Raw genomic sequence first — 22740 nt, 5'->3', positions numbered from 1 at the left:
TCTCCGCTCCGTCTCCCTGGCAACCCAACCCCTCTCCACCAAACAAACTTTATCCATCCTGAGCTTGAGTTGCAGAGCAATGATGCAATGAAAGTATTTTTTTTAAATCAAGCAGCAAAATTGTATTTTCACTGCACAGTCTATTATTTGCATCCCAGCATTCATAAAATTATTCAAGTATTGTTTTGTTAACACTTAATAAAATTTAGATCAACAGTGAGTGTCACTGACATCTAGTGGTCAGATGTCATTGTTACAGGTGTGGCCTTCACTCACAGTCAACACTCACACACATATCTCTATACACCCTCTTACACCCGCTATCCTGTGTACATAGTTGTCATGCAATGGCTGTTTACTAAAGCTTAGTTTGTTAAGAATTGGTGATCTCCTTTTATGAACTGGTTAACACCCGGTCCTGGCAAACCAGCGTCATTGGTTACATGTGGCCTGCACAGGCGAAGTACCCTCACAGCACAAGTCCACACACCCAGCCTGGACCCCCACCTTCATGTAATGTGACGTGGCGCAAGAGACGAGTACCTCTCCCACGTCTACCACTTCTAGCCACATTGCATACAGTTGTCTGCAAGCACCTTTAGACTGTCAGCTGAACCCCGTGATATCGGCGAGTTTGGCCGACATTAGTCTGATTTGTATGGGGGACTTTAACTACTGATTAAAGGGTATGGGCATTTTTAATCTGACTTACCAATAGGGGACATCACAACTTAGAGTGCCTAATAGATCCCAAATAGGGCCCTGGTAATACAGATTAAATTATTATTATTTTATTATTATCTTTTATTATTATAGAGCCATTAATTCTACGGTGCTTTACATGTGAAAAAGGGGCATACATAGTAAACAACAAGTACAATAGTTTGAACAAAAACAAGTCACCAACTGGTACAGGAGGATGCTGCAGGTTGTAGGCTTGTCGGAATAGGTAGGTCTTCAGGTTCCTTTTGATGGTTTCCATGGTAAGCGAGAGTCTGACATGTTGGGGTTCAGAGTTCCAGAGTAGGGGGGATGCATGGGAGAAATCTTGTATGCGATTGTGGGAAGAGGAGATAAGAGGGGAGTAGAGAAGGACGTCTTGTGAGGATCGGAGGTTGAGTGCAGGTAGGGACCAGGAGACTAGGTCACAGATGTATGGAGGAGACAGGTGGTGGATGACTTTGTATGCCATGGTTAGGGTCTTGAACTGGAGTCTCTGGGCAATGGGGAACCAGTGCAGGTATTGACAGAGGGGAGAGGCAGGGGAATAGCGGGGGGACAGGTGGATTAGTCGGCCAGTAGTGTTTAGGATAGATTGGAGGGGTGCAAGAGTGTTAGAAGGGAGGTCACAGAGCAGGAGGTTGCAGTAGTCCAGGCTAGAGATGATGAGGGCGTGCACTAGTGTTTTTGCAGATTCGTGGCTGAGGAATGTGCGGATCCGGGAGGTATTTTGGAGTTGGAGTCGGCAGGAAGTGGAAAGTACTTGGATATGAGGTTTCAAGGAGAGATCAGAATCAAGAGTTACCCCGTGGCAGCGAGCTTGCGGGATTGGTGAGAGTGGACAGCCATTGACTTTAATAGGTAGGTCAGGTGGGGGGGTTGAGTGAGATGGTGGAAATATGATAGATTCGGTTTTATCCATATTAAGTTTTAGGAATCTAGCAGAGAAGAAAGATGAAATAGCGGACCGACATTGCGGGATTCTGGTTGGTAGGGAGGTGATATCAGGTCCAGAGAGGTAGATCTGTGTGTCATCAGCATAGAGGTGAGACTCTATGAGCTGTCCAAGCCTGAAGGTGTAGATGGAGAAGATGGAGAAATTGGTACCTTTGGTGAAGAAATCCACTTTGTTGTTCTTCTTTAATCACCACTTGAAGTTTTCTGCTAATTAGATTTCAGTGTACAAGGAATGTACTGTGTACTGAGTCCTCTGACAGGTAACTGCTGGGATTTAATAGAGGAGGCAGGTCATTCACAGACTGGAGGCAGGCGAAGGGGCTGAGGATTCACAGACAAGGAGAAGACCCAGTGTACAGTCCAGCCCCTGTGCAAGCAATATCTGATTAGCGTAAAACTTCAAATAGCGATGAAAGAAGAATATGCTATGCTGCAGCGAGAGGCCAGGAAGGCCTATGCACGGTAAAACTGTGAAGGTGTGCAGAGAAAACAGACTCTAAGGATTGGTGCGATGGGAATATTGACTTTAAGAGGTTGTCCAGTCTAAGAAGAAAAGTCTGCAGTCACTCTATATGAAGCGCTCACTGTCACGATTGCTCTGCAGTCATCTGACCACATGAAGGCAATTCGCATATTTGCGGTCATGTATTGACTAGTCTCACATATCTTCTTTAAATTCTCTTCTATTGAGAAAAGCTGGATGAGATGAATCAGTATGGAAATCACATACATGTGGTCACTTTACCCCATACTTGCACTGGGCATGCAGGGGAATTGTGAAAACCATTCATTTTTTGGTTTTAGTCACATAGAATGGTAGGAGGCTTTTATTCCTAGACCAGATATTCCCTGAAGTCAGGCATAATGTATGGATCAGCACCATGGAGAGTTCTGTAAATTAACTCATACATTATACATTATCACTAGATACGAAAGAAAATATATATTGATATCTACAGTACTATTTCTAATAAAGGCAAGGAAAAAACAAATGAAGATATACTCAACCACATACATAATTTTGTTGATGAAAAGAAGCACATTCAGTTCATTATTTCTATTATTTCCTATGCATACAATGCTTCAGAGCATCTGATCACAATGAGACTACATTCAGGATGAATATGAAGTAAGTGAAGGTATATCAATGAATATTCATAAATGCTCCTCTGCAGGCTATATAAGTCAGAAGACCATTCTGTAACGCACAACAGAAGAGTTTGTGCGCTGAACCATTGACAATTCAGGTATGTTCAAATTAGGCTTACAAGAATGGTTAAGTGATTTACCTGCATCCTTGTACAAAATGAGAGATAACGAATATTTGTATGTTGAATGCAATAATTTTGCTTTGACTATAGACAAGACCATGAAGTCTGAAGCAGGAACTTCTCTGTCCAGAAAGCAAAGTCTTATAGAAGATGCTCAGAAGGAGAAAGAAGTACCAGAAGTTACCAGATCTGATCCTATGGCTGTAACATCTGATCATCTTGATGACGGCAGAAGCATCTTGAATATAATTTTCACAATCAGGAACACCACTGCGTCTCATTTTTCTTGCAGCCTCAAGATTTTAGAGGTAAATTTTTTATTTTATTTTACGATATTCCCAGTTAGACTTATGAGTAAATGAAGAAAGTAGTCAATGTAATGTACTACAACATCAGCTTGTATATATTGATTGATGGATGATTTAGTCGTACACTTATTGTTTGTTATTAAAACGACACTAAGTAACTAAGCTTCTTCGGCTTCTGATCCATAAAGCTTCTTTTATATACGATATGTATTTTCTTGAATTGATATGATATTCATACTATTTTTTAAATCTCTGCAGTGACGTGTTAAATAATATGAGCATTATGCTGCAGCCTCCCTGTCCGACATAACCATTGGTGTAACCTGTTAAGCCACACAGGGGCCCAACAGTTAAGGAGCCCCGCTTCTACCTCCAAAGCAGGTGGAATTGTTCATTATGGGGAGTTATTGATCTGCAAAGGGCCCATGTACTATTTTTGCACAGGGGCCCTCTTCTGTCTGTGTCTGCCACTGTTCCCTGTAGTACAACATATGCCCCAATAGCATAATGACAGTGATTGTTCTAATTGAACATCTTTAACTGTGAATTGTTCTGTTTTCCTAATTACTGAAACACTGTAGCAGTACTGCTAGGGAATTTTTATGTGTATGAGTTCAATATTACTACCAAGTTAGTCTATTATAATAACCATTTCATTTATACGCTGTCAATATAATGTAAAGACAATAAAAACAATATCACCAAAGAGGAAAATGGCACATCCATATTTTATATTAAAGTAAAAATGTGCTTTATTAAATTTCTATTAAAGAAGTTGTCCACTCCTTGGACAACTCCTAGTCATACCCCATGCTTGGCCTGGTAAAATAAAAAAGCTTATACTCACCTCCCATGCCAGCGCTGTTCCAGCGGTGTCAGCACTCACGTTCCTGGGGCTCCCGCGTGGTTGTTGTGACACGTGACCCCGGCGCCCAATCAGCACCGGCGTCACTGTTTCCGCCTTCGCACGAATTGAACCTGAAGAGGAAGTCAGAGATCAGCTTCAGCCCGGATTGCCTCTTTATGTTCAATTCGACAGAAGGTGGGGATAGTGATGACAGTGCCGATTGGGTGCCTGTCTCACGTGTCACAATAACCACACAGGAGCCCCAGGAACACGAGTGCCAACACCACTGAAACAGCGCCGGCAGGGGAGGTGAGTATCAGATTTTTTATTTTATCTGGGCCTAACAATTACATCAAGAAGGGGTTGTCCTAGTAGTGGACAACCTCTTTAAAGTCGCATTAACTGTTTGTTGTCTACATAGTAAAATAACTGTTATGTTTCTGGAAAGGGATGTGCTGTTTTCCTCTTTGGTGATGATTTCTTCAAGTTGATAGTCTATAATGGAATTGGAACCCATTAATTTCCAGACCGCTATCATTTACTTGGATCCAAGACATGGTAAGCGCCACTAATTTTAGTGTATCCTTATGTATGTCTATGTGTACTTAATGCACAGTGTTTACTTCATTCATCTCACTCACAATTTTTAAAAGACACAAAAATAGGTTTGCCAACCTGACTTTTTATTTTTTTCTGGGCAGCTTATCAAAAAATCACGGACAGCCCTTAATTCTGATATGGAGACATTAACTGCATTCACTGTGAATTGTAAAATGATGATAATTGCAGTCAAAATAATCTGTATAAGCTTCTTAAGCATCCAAAAAAATCACGAACACCTTAACATTTATTTTATGGACAGGTCAAAAAAGTGCCCTATTTTTACAGACTGTCCTGGAATTTCTGGAAGGTTGGCAACCCAAATAAGGAAAGTTATGAAAGCAGTGCTCTAGATTGTAGTTGGATGTGACTGTGAAGTCATTTAGTAATATATTTAACCACTAGAGGGCAAACTCATCTTAACTCTCACTCCATGTGTTCTTGATACAGCCGGTTTGTGTATTGGCCTGGTAAGCATAACCAGAGCCAGATTCGGACTAAAAAGCAGCCCAGGCACACAAACCTCAGCAGCCCACATACTATCCCCCCCCCCTATTGAAGCAGTGTAAATACACAAAATAATATAGATACTGAGAATGACACCCAGTATACAGGATGGGAGAAGAGGTAATGTGCAGTGTATATATACAGAATAATACAGATACTGAGAATTACACCTAGTATGTAGGAGAGGAAAAATGGTTCTGTGCAGTGCATATATACAGAATAATACAGATACTGAGGATTACACCCAGTATACAAAACAGTGTATATACTGTATATACACAGTTACATTTTTACACCCAACATACATGCAGCGTGTATATATACTGTATATATATCGGAGCAACACAAAATCTTATGTAGCCGGTGTAAAGCTGTTTGGACACATACCCATAGGTCAAATAGATATAGAAAAAGAAAATAAGCAGCCCTCCGATTAGATGTGAAAAAAGTGGAGGACTCTTAATTAGCCCATATTGCAAAGTTTCGCTTCCATAACAGAATCTTTCTCTGAAACAGAACTGAAACATTGCCACATAGGCTGAGAGTCTTCCACCTTTTTTACATTTAATTAGAGGGCTGCTTACTTTCTTTATACTGTGTATATATACTGTATATATATACAGTACAGATCAAAAGTTTGGACACACCTTTTCATTTAAAGATATACAATACAACAGTTGCAGAATCCTATAAAATGTATATATAGCAGTCCCAGCCTCCTATAAAATGTATATACAGCAGTAGCTGTGTCTCCTACAAAATGTATATAAAGCAGTTGAAGCCTCCAAGAAAATGAGTTTATATTGGACCCTGTAGCGAATGGGTAACCAGTGTAATGACTGAGAATGCCAAGAGTGTGCAAAGCAGTCATCAAAGCAAAGGGTGGCTACTTTGAAGAACCTAGAATATAAGACATATTTTCAGTTGTTTCACACTTTTTTGTTAAGTATGTAATTCCACATGTGTTAATTCATAGTTTTGATGCCTTCAGTGTGAATGCACAATTTTCATAGTCATGAAAATACAGAAAAATCTTTAAATGAGAAGGTGTGTCCAAACTTTTGGTCTGTACTGTACATTTTATAGGAGGCTGTGACTGCTATATATACATTTTATAGGAGTCTGTGACTTCTGTATTGTATATATTTTATAGGAGGCTGTGACTGCTGCATTGTATATACATTTTATAGGAGGCTACGACTGCTGTTCATACATTTTATTGGAGGCTGCAACTGCTGTATACACACTTTATAGGAGACACAGCTACTGCTGTGTATACATTTTATTGGAGACTGTGACTACTGTATATACATTTTATAAGAGGCTGTGACTGCTATATATACATTTTATAGGAGTCAGCAACTGCTGTATTGTATATACATTTTATAGGAGGCTACAACTGCTGTTCATACATTTTATTGGAGGCTGCAACTGCTTTATATACATTTTATAGAAGGCGGCAACTGCTGCATATACATTTTATAGGAGACACAGCTACTGCTGTGTATACATTTTATTGGAGACTGTGGCTTCTGTATATAGATTATATAGGAGGCTGCGACTGCTATATATACATTTTATAGGAGGCTGCATCTGCTGTATATACATTTTATAAGAGACACAGCTAGTGCTGTATTTAGATTTTATAGGAGGCTGCAACTGCTGTATATACATTTTATAGGAGGCTGCGACTGCTGTATTGTATATACATTTAATAGGAGGTTACGACTGCTGTTCATACATTATATTGGAGGCTTCAACAGCTGTATATACATCTTATAGGAGACACAGCTACTGCTGTGTATACATTTTATGGAGACTGTGACTGCTGTATATACATTTTATAGGAGGCTGCAACTGCTGTATTGTATATACATTTTATAGGAAGCTGCGACTGCTGTATATACATTTTATAGGAGGCTGCAACTGCTGAATATACATTTTATAAGAGACACAGCTACTGCTCTATATACATTTTATAGGCGGCTGCAACTTCTGTTTTCTATATACATTTTATAGGAGGCTTGGACTACTGTTCATACATTTTATAGGAGGCTGCAACTGCTGTATATACATTTTATAGGAGGCTGCAACTGCTGTTTCGTATATATATTTTATAGGAGGCTGTGACTGCTGTATTGAATATACATTTTATAGTAGGCTACGACTGATGTTCATACATTTTATTGGAGGCTGCAACTGCTGCATATATTTTATAGGAGACACAGCTACTGCTGTGTATACATTTGATTGGAGACTGTGACTGCTGTATATACATTTTATAGGAGTCTGCAACTGCTGTATTGTATATACATTTTATAGGAGGCTGCATCTGCTGTATATACATTTTATAAGAGACACAGCTACTGCTGTATATAGATTTTATAGGAGGCTGCGACTGCTGTATATACATTTTATAGGAGGCTGTGACTGCTGTATTGTATATGCATTTTATAGGAGGCTGCGACTGCTGTTCATACATGATATAGGAGGATGCAACTGCTGTATATACATTTTGTAGGAGGCCCCAACTCCTGTATATACATTTTATAGGAGGCTGCGACTGCTGTATTGTATATATATTTTAGAGGAGGCTGCGACTGCTGTATTGTATATACATTTAATAGGAGGCTACGACTGCTGTTCATACATTTTATTGGAGGCTTCAACTGCTGTATATACATTTTATAGGAGACACAGCTACTGCTGTGTATACATTTTATTGGAGACTGTGACTGCTGTATATAAATTTTATACAAGGCTGTGACTGCTATATATACATTTTATAGGAGTCTGCAACTGCTGTATTGTATATACATTTTATAGGAAGCTGCGACTGCTGTATATACATTTTATAGGAGGCTGCTACTGCAGAATATACATTTTATAAGAGACACAGCTACTGCTGTATATACATTTTATAGGAGGCTGCGACTGCTGTTCATACATTTTATAGGAGGCTGCAACTGCTGTATATACATTTTATAGGCGGCTGCAACTGCTGTTTCGTATATATATTTTATAGGAGGCTGTGACTGCTGTATTGTATATACATTTTATAGGAGGCTACGACTGCTGTTCATACATTTTATTGGAGGCTGCAACTGCTTCATATACATTTTATAGAAGGCTGCAACTGCTGCATATACATTTTATAGGAGACACAGCTACTTCTGTGTATACATTTTATTGGAGACTGTGAATGCTGTATATACATTTTATAGAAGGCTGCGACTGCTGTATTGTATATACATTTTATAGGAAGCTGCAACTGTTGTATATACATGTTATAGGAGGCTGCAACTGCTGTATATACATTTTATAAGAGACACAGCTACTGCTGTATATACATTTTATTGGAGGCTGCAACTCCTGTATATACATTTTATAGGCGACTGCGACTGCTGTGTTGTATATACATTTTATAGGAGGCTGCGACTGCTGTTTCGTATATACATTTCATAGGAGACACAGCTACTGCTGTGTATACATTTTATTGGAGACTGTGACTGCTGTATATACATTTTATAGGAGTCTGCAACTGCTGTATTGTATATACATTTTATAGGAAGCTGCGACTGCTGTATATAAATTTTATAGGAGGCTGCAATTGCTGTATATACATTTTATAAGAGACACAGCTACTGCTGTATATACATTTTATAGAAGGCTGCGACACCTGTATATACATTTTATAGGCGGCTGCGACTGCTGTATTGTAAATACATTTTATAGGAGGCTGCGACTGCTGTTCATGCATTTTATAGGAGGCTGCAACTGCTGTATATAAATTTTATAGGCTGCTGCAACTGCTGTTTCGTATATATATTTTATAGGAGGCTACGACTGCTGTTCATACATTTTATTGGAGGTTGCAACTGCTTCATATACATTTTATAGAAGGCTGCAACTGCTGTTTCGTATATATATTTTATAGGAGGCTATGACTGCTGTATTGTAAATACATTTTATTGGAAGCTGCGACTGCTGTATATACATTTTATAGGAGGCTGCAACTGCTGTATATACATTTTATAAGAGACACAGCTACTGCTGTATATACATTTTATTGGAGGCTGCGACTCCTGTATATACATTTTATAGGCGGCTGCGAATGCTGTGTTGTATATACATTTTATAGGAGGCTGCGACTGCTGTTTCGTATATACATTTCATAGGAGACACAGCTACTGCTGTGTATACATTTTATTGGAGACTGTGACTGCTGTATATACATTTTATAGGAGTCTGCAACTGCTGTATTGTATATACATTTTATAGGAAGCTGCGACTGCCGTATATACATTTTATAGGAGGCTGCAACTGCTGCATATACATTTTATAGGAGACACAGCTACTTCTGTGTATACATTTTATTGGAGACTGTGAATGCTGTATATACATTTTATAGAAGGCTGCAACTGCTGTATTGTATATACATTTTATAGGAAGCTGCGACTGCTGTATATACATTTTATAGGAGGCTGCAACTGCTGTATATACATTTTATAAGAGACACAGCTACTGCTGTATATACATTTTATAGGAAGCTGCGACTGCTGTATATACATTTTATAGGAGGCTGCTACTGCAGAATATACATTTTATAAGAGACACAGCTACTGCTGTATATACATTTTATAGGAGGCTGCGACTGCTGTATTGTACATACATTTTATAGGAGGCTGCGACTGCTGTTCATACATTTTATAGGAGGCTGCAACTGCTGTATATACATTTTATAGGAGGCTGCAACTGCTGTATATACATTTTATAAGAGACACAGCTACTGCTGTATATACATTTTATTGGAGGTTGCAACTCCTGTATATACATTTTATAGGCGGCTGCGACTGCTGTGTTGTATATACATTTTATAGGAGGCTGCGACTGCTGTTTCGTATATACATTTCATAGGAGACACAGCTACTGCTGTGTATACATTTTATTGGAGACTGTGACTGCTGTATATACATTTTATAGGAGTCTGCAACTGCTGTATTGTATATACATTTTATAGGAAGCTGCGACTGCTGTATATAAATTTTATAGGAGGCTGCAATTGCTGTATATACATTTTATAAGAGACACAGCTACTGCTGTACATACATTTTATAGGAGGCTGCGACTCCTGTATATACATTTTATAGGCGGCTGCGACTGCTGTATTGTAAATACATTTTATAGGAGGCTGCGACTGCTGTTCATACATTTTATAGGAGGCTGCAACTGCTGTATATACATTTTATAGGCGGCTGCAACTGCTGTTTCGTATATATATTTTATAGGAGGCTATGACTCCTGTATTTTATATACATTTTGTAGGAGGCTACGACTGCTGTTCATACATTTTATTGGAGGCTGCAACTGCTTCATATACATTTTATAGAAGGCTGCAACTGCTGCATATACATTTTATAGGAGACACAGCTACTTCTGTGTATACATTTTATTGGAGACTGTGAATGCTGTATATACATTTTATAGAAGGCTGCGACTGCTGTATTGTATATACATTTTATTGGAAGCTGCAACTGCTGTATATACATTTTATAAGAGACACAGCTACTGCTGTATATACATTTTATTGGAGGCTGCGACTCCTGTATATACATTTTATAGGCGGCTGCGAATGCTGTGTTGTATATACATTTTATAGCAGGCTGCGACTGCTGTTTCGTATATACATTTCATAGGAGACACAGCTACTGCTGTGTATACATTTTATTGGAGACTGTGACTGCTGTATATACATTTTATAGGAGTCTGCAACTGCTGTATTGTATATACATTTTATAGGAAGCTGCGACTGCCGTATATACATTTTATAGGAGGCTGCAACTGCTGCATATACATTTTATAGGAGACACAGCTACTTCTGTGTATACATTTTATTGGAGACTGTGAATGCTGTATATACATTTTATAGAAGGCTGCGACTGCTGTATTGTATATACATTTTATAGGAAGCTGCGACTGCTGTATATACATTTTATAGGAGGCTGCAACTGCTGTATATACATTTTATAAGAGACACAGCTACTGCTGTATATACATTTTATAGGAGGCTGCGACTCCTGTATATACATTTTATAGGCGGCTGTGACTGCTGTGTTGTATATACATTTTATAAGAGGCTGCAACTGCTGTTTCGTATATATATTTTATAGGAGGCTGCGACTGCTGTATTGTATATACATTTTATTGGCGGCTGTGACTGCTGTATATACATTTTATAGGAGTCTGCAACTGCTGTATTGTATATACATTTTATAGGAGGCTGCGACTGCTGTTCATACATTTTATAGGAGGCTGCAACTGCTGTATATACATTTTATAGGAGGCTGCGACTGCTGTATTGTATATATATTTTATAGGAGGCTTTGACTGCTGTATTGTATATACATTTTAGAAGAGGCTACGACTGCTGTTCATACATTTTATTGGAGGCTGCAACTGCTTTATATACATTTTATAGAAGGCTGCAACTGTTGCATATACATTTTATAGGAGACACAGCTACTTCTGTGTATACATTTTATTGGAGACTGTGACTGCTGTATATACATTTTATAGGAGGCTGTTACTGCTGTATTGTATGTACATTTTATTGGAGACTGTGACTGCTGTATATACATTTTATAGGAGGCTGTTACTGCTCTATTGTATATACATTTTATTGGAGTCTGCAACTGCTGTATTGTATATTCATTTTATTGGAGGCTGTGACTGATGTTCATACATTTTATAGGAGGATACAACTGCTGTATATAGATTTTATAGGAGGCTGCGACTGCTATATGTACATTTTGTAGGAGGCTGCATCTGCTGTATATACATTTTACAAGAGACACAGCTACTGCTATATATAGATTTTATAGGAGGCTGCAACAGCTGTATATACATTTTATAGGAGGATGTGACTGCTCTATTGTATATATATATTTTATAGGAGGCTACGACTGCTGTATAGTGTATACATTTTATAGGAGGCTACAACTGCTGTTCATACATTTTATTGGAGTCTGCAACTGCTTTATATACATTTTATAGAAGGCTGCAACTGCTGCATATACATTTATAGGAGACACATCTACTGCTGTGTATACTTTTTATTGGAGACTGTGGCTGCTGTATATAGATTATATAGGAGGCTGTGACTGCTATATGTACATTTTATAGGAGACTGCATCTGCTATATATACATTTTATAAGAGACACAGCTACTGCTCTATATAGATTTTATAGGAGGCTGCGACTGCTGTATATACATTTTATGGGAGGCTGCGACTGCTGTATTGTATATACATTTTATAGGAGGCTGCGACTGCTATATTGTATATACATTTTATAGGAGGCTGCAACTGCTGTATTGTATATACATTTTATAGGAGGATGCAACTGCTGTATATACATTTTATAGGAGGCCCCAACTCCTGTATATACATTTTATAGGAGGCTGCGACTGCTGTATTGTATATATATTTTATAGGAGGCTGCGACTGCTGTTCATACATTTTATTGGAGGCTTCATCTGCTGTATATACATTTTATAAAAGGCTGCAACTGCTGTATATACATTTTATAGGAGACTGTGACTGCTGTATATACAGTACAGACCAGAGGTTTGGACACACTTTCTCATGTAAACATTTTTCTGTATTTTCATGACTATGAAAATTGTACATTCACACTGAAGGCATCAAAACTATGAATTAACACGTTGAATTATTTACTTAACAAAAAAGTGTGAAACAACTGAAAATATGTCTTATATTCTAGGTTCTTCAAAGTAGCCACCTTTTGCTTTGATGACTGCTTTGCACACTCTTGGCATTCTCTTGATGAACTTTGAAAAACCTAGAATGTAAGACATATTTTCATTTGTTTCACAATTTTTTGTTAAGTATATAATTTCACATGTGTTAATTCATAGTTTTGATGCCTTCAGTGTGAATGTACAATTTTCATAGTAATGAAAATACGTACAGAAAAATCTTTAAATGAGAAGGTGTGTCCAAACTTTTGGTCTGTACTGTACATTTTATAGGAGGCTGTGACTGCTATATATACATTTTATAGGAGTCTGCGACTGCTTTATTGTATATACATTTTATTGGAGGCTGCGACGGCTGTTCATACATTCTATCGGAGGCTACAACTGCCGTATATACATTTTATAGGAGGCTGCAACTGCTGCATATACATTTTATAGGAGGCTGCAACATCTGTGTATATATATTTTTTAGGAGTCTGTGACTGCTGTATTGTATATACATTTTATAGAAGGCTACGACTGCTGTTCATACATTTTATAGGAGGCTGCAATTGCTGTATATACATTTTATAGGAGACTGCGACTGCTGTATATACATTTTATAGGAGGCTGCGACTGCTGTATTGTATATATATTTTATAGGAGGCTGCCACTGCTGTATTGTATATACATTTTATAGGAGGCTACGACTGCTGTTCATACATTTTATTGGAGGCTTCAACTGCTGTATATACATTTTATAGAAGGCTGCAACTGCTGTATATACATTTTATAGGAGACAGAGCTACTGCTGTGTATACATTTTGTTGGAGACTGTGACTGCTGTATATACATTTTATTGGAGGCTGTGACTGCTATATATACATTTTATAGGAGTCTGTGACTGGTCTATTGTATATACATTTTATTGGAGGCTTTGACTGCTGTATATACATTTTATAGGAGTCTGCAACTGCTGTATTGTATATACATTTTATTTGAGGCTGTGACTGCTATATATACATTTTATAGGAGTCTGCAACTGTTGTATTGTATATACATTTTATTGGAGGCTGTGACTGCTGTTCATACATTTTATAGGAGGCTGCATCTGCTGTATATACATTTTATAGGAGGCTGCGACTGCTGTATATAGATTTTATAGGAGGCTGCGACTGCTGTATATGCATTTTATTGGAGGCTGCGACTGCTGTTAATACATTTTGTCGGAGGTTACAACTGCTGTATATAAATTTTATAGAAGGCTGCGACTGCTGTATACACATTTTATAGGAGACACAGCTGCTGCTATATATACATTTTATAGGAGGCTGCATCTGCTGTATATACATTTTATAAGAGTCATCTACTGCTGTATATAGATTTTATAGGAGGCTGCGACTGCTGTATATGCATTTTATTGGAGGCTGCGACTGCAGTTAATACATTTTGTCGGAGGCTACAACTGCTGTATATAAATTTTATAGAAGGCTGCGACTGCTGTATACACATTTTATAGGAGACACAGCTGCTGCTGTATATACATTTTATTGGAGGCTGTGAATGCTGTATATACATTTTATAGAAGGCTGCGACTGCTGTATATACATTTTATAGGAGGCTGCAACTGCTGTATATACATTTTATAGGAGGCTGCAACTGCTGTATATACATTTTATAGGAGGCTGCATTTACTATATATACATTTTATAAGAGACACAGCTACTGCTGTATATACATATTATACAATCTCCGCCCACAATAACATCTCCTCTTACTGGTACTGGTCAGCGTCAGACATAGAGACAGCACTGTGTGCGCCCCCATGGCGCATTGTGTACATGTGCACACAGTACCAGCAAGTAGAAGTTTTAAAGTGCTGGTGACCCACTTTGTAGTGTAGTATTCCGGCCCAGCGGGAATATGCACAGCTTGACATATTGCCAGTTTGGACTTGAGCATAACAAATAAAAAAAGAAGTGAACGTCCATTCATTTCAACTGTTTTTCATGGTTAGTCTGTCTCTTTAAAACACTTCGAACTAAGCTTTTAAGAGTTTACAAAATTTGGAAAACAGGAAGACTTGTTGTCTAGTAGTGTTCTCCTGTTTAATGACAATGTCTGTCTACATGAAATGTAACTGGCAAAATTAGGGATTGTGAAATTATGACTCATCAAACCTACAGTTGCCATCTGAATTTCATCTATTTTTAAGCTAAAGAGATGACATTGAGACTTCAACTTACAACCAGATGTTGTAAAAAAAATGTAGTCTGTCTTCTTTGAGCAGGATAAATCTTTTTACCATACGAGACTTGATTTACTGTGTCGACAAGTGTCTCATCACCAAATGGGAAAATAGATTAGATACAGTATGTGTTAATATTTGGGAACCTCGTTCTCTTGTTTTCCCTTTTAAATTCAGTAATAATATAGCATGTTTATTTTCGAAGGAACATCAGCTATTTTTTTAAAAAAATAGTTGTAACAATGACTTTTTTTAAAGGGGTTGTCCACTACTCGAACAGCCACTTCTCAATCTCTGTGTTTCCCCCCTGTAAAATAATAACGCTTATACTCACCTATGGTGCCGATGTCATTCCAGCAGTGTCGGCACTGTCTCTGCCAGGCAATGTCATGCAATCCCTGGGGCCAATCGCGCTGGCTTCACTCTCCTCGCCTTCAGAGGTATCGCATACATCCGGAGGAAGTGAAAGAGCAGCAGCGCATAGCTTAATAATTTCACGTGATCCCCATCGTTGGAACGGCGCCTGCACTGTGGGTGAGTATAAGTATTATTATTTTACAAAGGGGAAACATAGGGATTCAGAAGAAGTTGCTGCATAGCGGACAAACCCTTTAAAGAGAATCTGTCACCATGTTTTTGGTATGTAATCTGAGAGAGGCATTACGTAGAGACAGAGACCCTGATTTCAGCGAATTGTCACTTACTGGGCTGCTTGGTGTAGCTTTAATAACATTATAGTTTTCTCTGCTGAAAATCTAAAGCTCCCAACCGTCCCAGATCTGGGTTTTTGTTCCACTGTTCCGATCAGTGAGCTAAGTGCTCTGCCCTGCCATTATCGGTGTAGTCCTCCACAGCATGAGCACTGACCTGCTGAGCTCACACTGTGCAGCGCTGTATAGATGAGCCAACAACACTGCAAGCAGGTGAGGAGCTGAGTTTCCCCTGAGAAGGCAGAAGCTTTATCACTGCCATCTGTCTTCTCCTCTGCAGGCACATAGAGCTCAATGCTCTCCATGTGCTGAACAGAAGCATTGCTTCTACCAATCATGTGACTGCTGGGTCTAGTAGAAGTGATACTTTTGTTCAGTGTGGTAAATATGTTAAAATTATCTTTTATCACCTCCCTATCTACCGATGTGGCTCAGTGGATGTCACTGTAGCCTTGCTGCGCTGCGCTGGTGTCTTATATTCAAATCCAACCAAGGACAACATCTACAATGAGTTTGTATGTTCTCCCTGTGTTTGCGTGGGTTTTCTCCGGGTTCTCCGGATTCCTCCCACACTCCAAAAACATACTGATAGGGAATTTATATTGTAAGCCCCAATGGGCACAGTGATGATGATGTTTGTGGAATTAATGGTGCTATGAGTAAAATAAATACATTTCTATCTAATAAAATAAAAAATAAAGAGTTCCCCCAAATATAATAATACAATAGCATTTTATTATATATGTTAAATGGAACATGTCAGGTTGGATAACGCTATTAACCTGTAGATATATGGTTAATCTGCTGGTTTACAACATTAGAAAGGTGCCCAGCCACTGTACTGAAAGTGCGGCACCCCTGCGAAAATTAAGTTTATTTCTCACAAGAGCCACCAGCTTTCAGTCATATAAGTGTGCCAGTGCGTCCCTCTTTCTCTTTTTCTAAAGTTGGGAGGTATGGCGAATCTACCAGTTCACTGAATACTGAGCTCTGTATAACCTCACTAAACCACCAATTGACAGCTTTCTGCCAAGCTGCTAATCAAGTGGTTGGTGTGGTTACACAGAGCAAGAGGACTACCTGGCACCCAACAACTAGTTTTCTAGTGTTAATCTCCTTTTATTTGAAACTAGAACATATAGCCCATTAACGGAATCTTCACTGGGCGCCTATATTTCTGTTCTTATATCATGCTGCTCTCAGATTACATAGCAAAAAACTGATGACAGATTCCCTGACAGAGTTTTATACATACATTTTGGAGCAGATCCACTTCAAAATCCACACCAAGGAGTATTTGAAGTTTTTTTTATGTGGATGGGATTTTGAGCCTTCAAAATTCATGTCAAGAACTCTTTGTGAACATCCTCTTACACATGAAATTGCAGATTTCATATACACTGCTCAAAAAAATAAAGGGAACACTTAAACAACAGAATATAACCACAAGTAAATCAAACTTCTGTGAAATCAAACTGTCCACTTAGGAAGCAACACTGATTGACAATCAATTTCACATGCTGTTGTGCAAATGGAATAGACAATAGATGGAAATTATTGGCAATTATCAAGACACCCTCAATAAAGGAGTGGTTCTGCAGGTGGGGATCACAGACCACATCTCAGTACCAATGCTTTCTGGCTGATGTTTTGGTCACTTTTGAATGTTGGTTGTGCTTTCACACTCGTGGTAGCATGAGACAGACTCTACAACTCACAGAAATTGCTCAGATAGTGCAGCTCATCCAGGATGGCACATCAATGCGAGCTGTGGCAAGAAGGTTTGCTGTGTCTGTCAGCGTAGTGTCCAGAGGCTGAAGGCGCTACCAGGAGACAGGCCAGTACACCAGGAGACGTGGAGGGGGCCGTAGGAGGGCAACAACCCAGCAGCAGGACCGCTACCTCCGCCTATGTGCAAGGAGGAACAGGAGGAGCACTGCCAGAGCCCTGCAAAATGACCTCCAGCAGGCCACAAATGTGCATGTGTCTGCACAAACGGTTAGAAACCGACTCCATGAGGGTGGTATGAGGGCCCGACGTCCACAGATGGGGCTTGTGCTCACAGCTCAACACCGTGCAGGACGCTTGTCATTTGCCACAGAACCCCAGGATTGGCAAAGTCGCCACTGGCGCCCTGTGCTCTTCACAGATGAAAGCAGGTTCACACTTAGCACATGTGACAGATGTGACAGAGTCTGGAGACGCCGTGGAGAGCGATCTGCTGCCTGCAACATCCTTCATTATTACCGGTTTGGCAGTGGGTCAGTAATGGTGTGGGGTGGCATTTCTTTGGAGGGCAGCACAGCCCTCCATGTGCTCGCCAGAGGTAGCCTGACTGCCATTAGATACAGAGATGAGATCCTCAGACCCCTTGTGAGACCATATGCTGGTGCGGTTTGCCCTGAGTTCCTCCTAATGAAGGACAATGCCAGACCTCATGTGGCTGGAGTGTGTCAGCAGTTCCTGCAAGATGAAGGCATTGAAGCTATGGACTAGCCCGCCCGTTCCCCAGACCTGAATCCGATTGAGCACATCTGGGACATCATGACTCGCTCTAACCACCAACGTCACGTTGCACCACAGACTGTCCAGGAGTTGGCGGATGCTTTAGTCCAGGTCTGGGAGGAGATCCCACAGCAGACCTTCCACAACCTCATCAGGAGCATGCCCAGGAGTTGTAGGGAGGTCATACAGGCACTCGGAGGCCACACACAATACTGAGCCTCATTTTCACTTGTTTTAAGGACATTACATCAAAGTTGGATCAGCCTGTAGTGTGTTTTTCCACTTTAATTTTGGGGTGACTCCAAATCCAGGCCTCCATTGGTTAATAAGTTTGATTTCCATTGATGATTTTTGTGTGATTTTGTTGTCAGCACATTCAACTTTGTACAGAACAAAGTATTCAATGAGAATATTTCATTCATTCAGATCTAGGATGTGTTATTTGAGTGTTCCCTTTATTTTTTTGAGCAGTGTAGTATTTTGGCGTGATCCTTCTAAATTGATTGAGCATAGTTTGTACTTAACAAATGAGAATTCATACTTTTGTCTACAGAACCATAGCACTTTAATTTATCATATGGAAACAAGACCTGCTGGTCGGTGCAAGGAGAAAGAAGAACTGGAGTGCTTTGTGAAATGCCTCATTCCTAACCCTTCCGTCTGTTCTTTACTTTCCTCCTTAAAGAAAATAGCAAGTGATGTGAAAGTAGTCAAGGATCTAACATGTGAGTAAGGTTATCACTCTTTTTTTAAATTTTAGCAAATTAAAATAAAGATGTCAGTGTACAATAAGTTTTGCAGCTTTACAATGTTCAGTTAATAATCAATATATAGATGGCTCATGACTGTTTCCGTGATCAAGTGTAACGATGAACCATAACCAGTTTATCTACTTTTACATCTGGCAATATCTGATTTTTTTCTTCTTAAAAGGCTTATCCACCATTGGCACTGTTTCCTTTTGTTACTTACATGGATGTATTTTCATGTGCCCACGATGCAGAAATGAAGCAGAAAATTTCTGCAGCATTTCTGCATCTCCCTGGCAGAAAAAACGCATGCAGATTGTACATGCGGATTGTACATGCGTTTTTCCTGCAGAATACATGCGGATCCACATGCGGATTCACATGCGTTTCCGCATGCAGATTGACAAGCGCTTTCCAGGCGATAGCATCACTTGGAAAGTGCTTGACAACTAGGTCACACTGTATAAATCCATGCAAACAGCATGGATTTATACAGTGTGAACCGTAAAAATTAAAACAAATAAAGCTATACTCACCCCCGAGGCCCCGGCGTGTGCTGCAGCGCTCATTCCTGTCTGGTTCCCGGCTGCCGGCATATCGCGAGACAGAGCGGTGAAGGGCCTGTGGTCACATGACTGTGACGTCACCGCAGGTCCTCAAGCGATGCCGGCATTCAGAGAGAAGACGCCGGACAGGTGAATATAACTCTATTTGTTATTTTATTCTTTTTTTACAGGTACAATGGTACCCAGGTCTGGATGAGAGTCTCCTATCCTCCAGAACTGGGTACCATCCGCACATAGAGACGCATAGAAGCCGCTTGTAGAAATGTTCAGTCGCGGTTTCTATGCGTTTCAATGCAAGTCAATGGCGGGAGTTCCGCTGCGCTACCGCAAAATTAAATGACATGCTGCGGATTTTTGTATGCAGCATAAACGCTGCGGAAAAATCCGCAGCATGTGCATAGAACATGCGGAATCCCCTTGGGGACCATGGAGTGCGGATTACCTAGCATTTAACAAGCGTTTACGCTGCGGAAATTCCGCAGCATAAACGCTTGAAAAACGCTACGTGGGCACCCAGCCTTATGCTAAAAGTATTTTAGTAATTGGATTTCATTAAAAATTTTGCTCCATTTGCCTTCATATAGACTATGTTGCAAATTGAGTTAACTGAGTAATGAGTAGATCAAACAATAGAGGATTGACTCTGCGATTCTAAGATTCCAGTAATAGGGAGGTGCTGTACCTGTATAGTCATTGAGTGTGACTGAATTGATCTGAGATATACTGCAGGTTCAGCACCTTAAAGAATACCTGTCATCTCAGAAAACACTACTTTCCTGCATACATCTGCAGGTAAATAGAGTGACCATGCTTTCCAACCACCTTACTGAAATTGCAGGTACTGAAAATGAACTTATTTCCTCCCAGGAGCCACTGGTTTTTAGTCAACGAAGCGCACACAGAGAGTCCACAGTCACAGTTCACAGCACCACTAACAGTACTGTGAGCTGTGGCTGTAAAAACACCTTGGTACTTTGATAAATGGCTCTGCAGCGCATTTGGGCTGAGCGAGATGTCAGTCAAAGTGCCAGAGCGTGCTTACAGCCGCTGCTCTCTGTATAGAGAGCGATGACTATAATGACTCCATGCACTCCATCATGGCTGAAAGTTGGCTGCTCCCATGAGGAAATGCTGCAAGTAAATTTTCTCCCAGGAGCTTCTTTTTCAGTAATACTGTATTGTCAGGAAGCATTGTAAGTTATCTACCTGCAGATTAATCCTATATCTGCAGGTAAATATGGTTTTCCAAGGTGAGAGGTACCCTTTAATGAAAGTCTTTTTTATTCTCCACATGCTACAAACAAGAAGGGCAGTATTAAAGGGAGTCTGTCAGCACAGTTTGGCTGTTCAAACTAAGTAAAGGTTCTCCATGCACCCTTGGCGTGACCAAACATTAACGTGTACCTTCCCACCTGCTTGTTTTGCCTATACAACCACCCCCTCTTCTTTGTTTGACAGCTCATAAAGCCAGAGAAGGGTAGAGATTAATGGAAAAGAAGTTTGTGGGACAGTGCACTTAAAAGTTTGGCCACGCCATGGTGCACCGACGATCTGTACTTGGTTTGAACAGTCATTCTGTGCTGACAGATTCCCATTAAACCCCTCAGTGCTGTTTTTGCAACTAAGGCCATGGCCCCACTATCAGTATTTGGTCAGTATTCGGTTAGTATATTTTCTCAAGAGTGGGAGCCAAAACCAGGTGAGGAACAATTAGAGAAAAGGTATAATAGAAACAAGTACACCAAGTCTGCATTTATCAACCACTCCTGGTTTTGGCTCCCACTCATGAGAAAAAATACTGACAGAATACTGACCAAATAATGATAGTGGGGGCGTGGCCTAAAGTAAAATTCTGGATCCAAAGATGTGAGACAGAAAGTGTGCTTCTTGCATTGTAAGATGGGCAAGACATATTTTTCACATCCTAAAAAAGATCTCCATAATCCAGAAATGTAAACACAACTGTCTACCTCACCAAGTGTCTCATTCCGGCCACATGGTGATCTGTGATTTCAGCTCCAAGGCCTTCTCTGCCCCAGAGAGCAACTACTCAATTGGCAACGGAGAGTTGTTAGCAATTAAGGTGGCTCTAGAGGAGTAGTGGTACCTTCTCGAGGGAGCAGTCCATCCAGTTGTCATTTATACCAACCACAAGAACCTGGCCTTTCTGCAGTCCACACAAAGACTGAACCCGCGACAAGCTAGGTGGTCACAATATTTTGCCCGTTTTTATTTTTTTATGCATTTTTGGCCAGCTGACAAAAACATCAAAGCTGACGCACTTTCCTGCTCCTTCCTGCCCATCGACCAAGAGTAATAACCTCAACTAATAATCGAGCCATCCAAGATGGTTACTGTGGCTCTGGTAAACCAGTCCCAAATTCCACTGGGTGAAGACCTGGTGTCATAATCAGACAAGAGGGGACTTCTGCAATGGGGGCATTCATCCAAGATGGCCGGTCATTCTGGGCAGAAAAAGACTTTGCAGATCATATATCATCACAATTCATCACTACTCATGACCTACCATGCGTAAGGAAATCATGGAGTTCATTTTCGCCTGCCCTTCCTGTGCCTGAAACAAAACTCTTAGGCAACTCCCATTCAGGCGACTCCTACCACTCCCTGTGCCCTTGGTGCCTGGCAGCATGTTGCTATGGAGTTTATTACAGATCTTCCTGTGTACTCGGACTGTTCCATCATCTGGGTAATGGTGTATCGCTTCTCGAAGATGGCACATTTGACCCCTTTACCAGGCCTTCCGCCCGTTTCAGAACTTGAGGAGAACAGCACATCTTTCGTCTGGATGGATTTCTTCGCCACATCATATCCGACTGAGGTGTCCAGTAGAGATGAGCGTTGTTCTACTCGAACTGTTCGCCAATCTCAAATTCGAGCTGTTTTGGGCGGTGTTCGAGCCGTTCGGCGAACACGAAGAATTTGAGAAAAATTCGGCTGTTCGAGGTTATGTTCGATAACTGTTCGTGCACCAAAAT

The 22740-nt window shown here is 40.1% G+C and overlaps 1 protein-coding gene across 1 annotated transcript in view; it reads left to right on the top strand.

Annotated features, from left to right (window-relative positions):
• Positions 1-2856: 2856 nt before the first annotated feature.
• LOC141165022 (tyrosine 3-monooxygenase-like) overlaps positions 2857-22740 on the top strand; it is a 172700-nt gene continuing 152816 nt past the window's right edge. The window contains exons 1-3 of the mRNA XM_073650674.1: positions 2857-2924; positions 3039-3256; positions 18983-19154. Coding sequence (XP_073506775.1) covers positions 3047-3256; positions 18983-19154 — 382 coding nt within the window. The 5' untranslated portion in view covers positions 2857-2924; positions 3039-3046. The remainder of the gene's footprint in view (positions 2925-3038; positions 3257-18982; positions 19155-22740) is intronic.

The sequence above is a fragment of the Phyllobates terribilis genome, unplaced genomic scaffold (assembly GCF_046119375.1).
Source record: "Phyllobates terribilis strain yellow unplaced genomic scaffold, ASM4611937v1 Scaffold_11__3_contigs__length_659146591, whole genome shotgun sequence".
NCBI lineage: Eukaryota > Metazoa > Chordata > Amphibia > Anura > Dendrobatidae > Phyllobates > Phyllobates terribilis.
The sequence above is the reverse complement of the archived record's forward strand: the minus strand, read 5'-3'. Positions and strand labels throughout refer to the sequence as shown.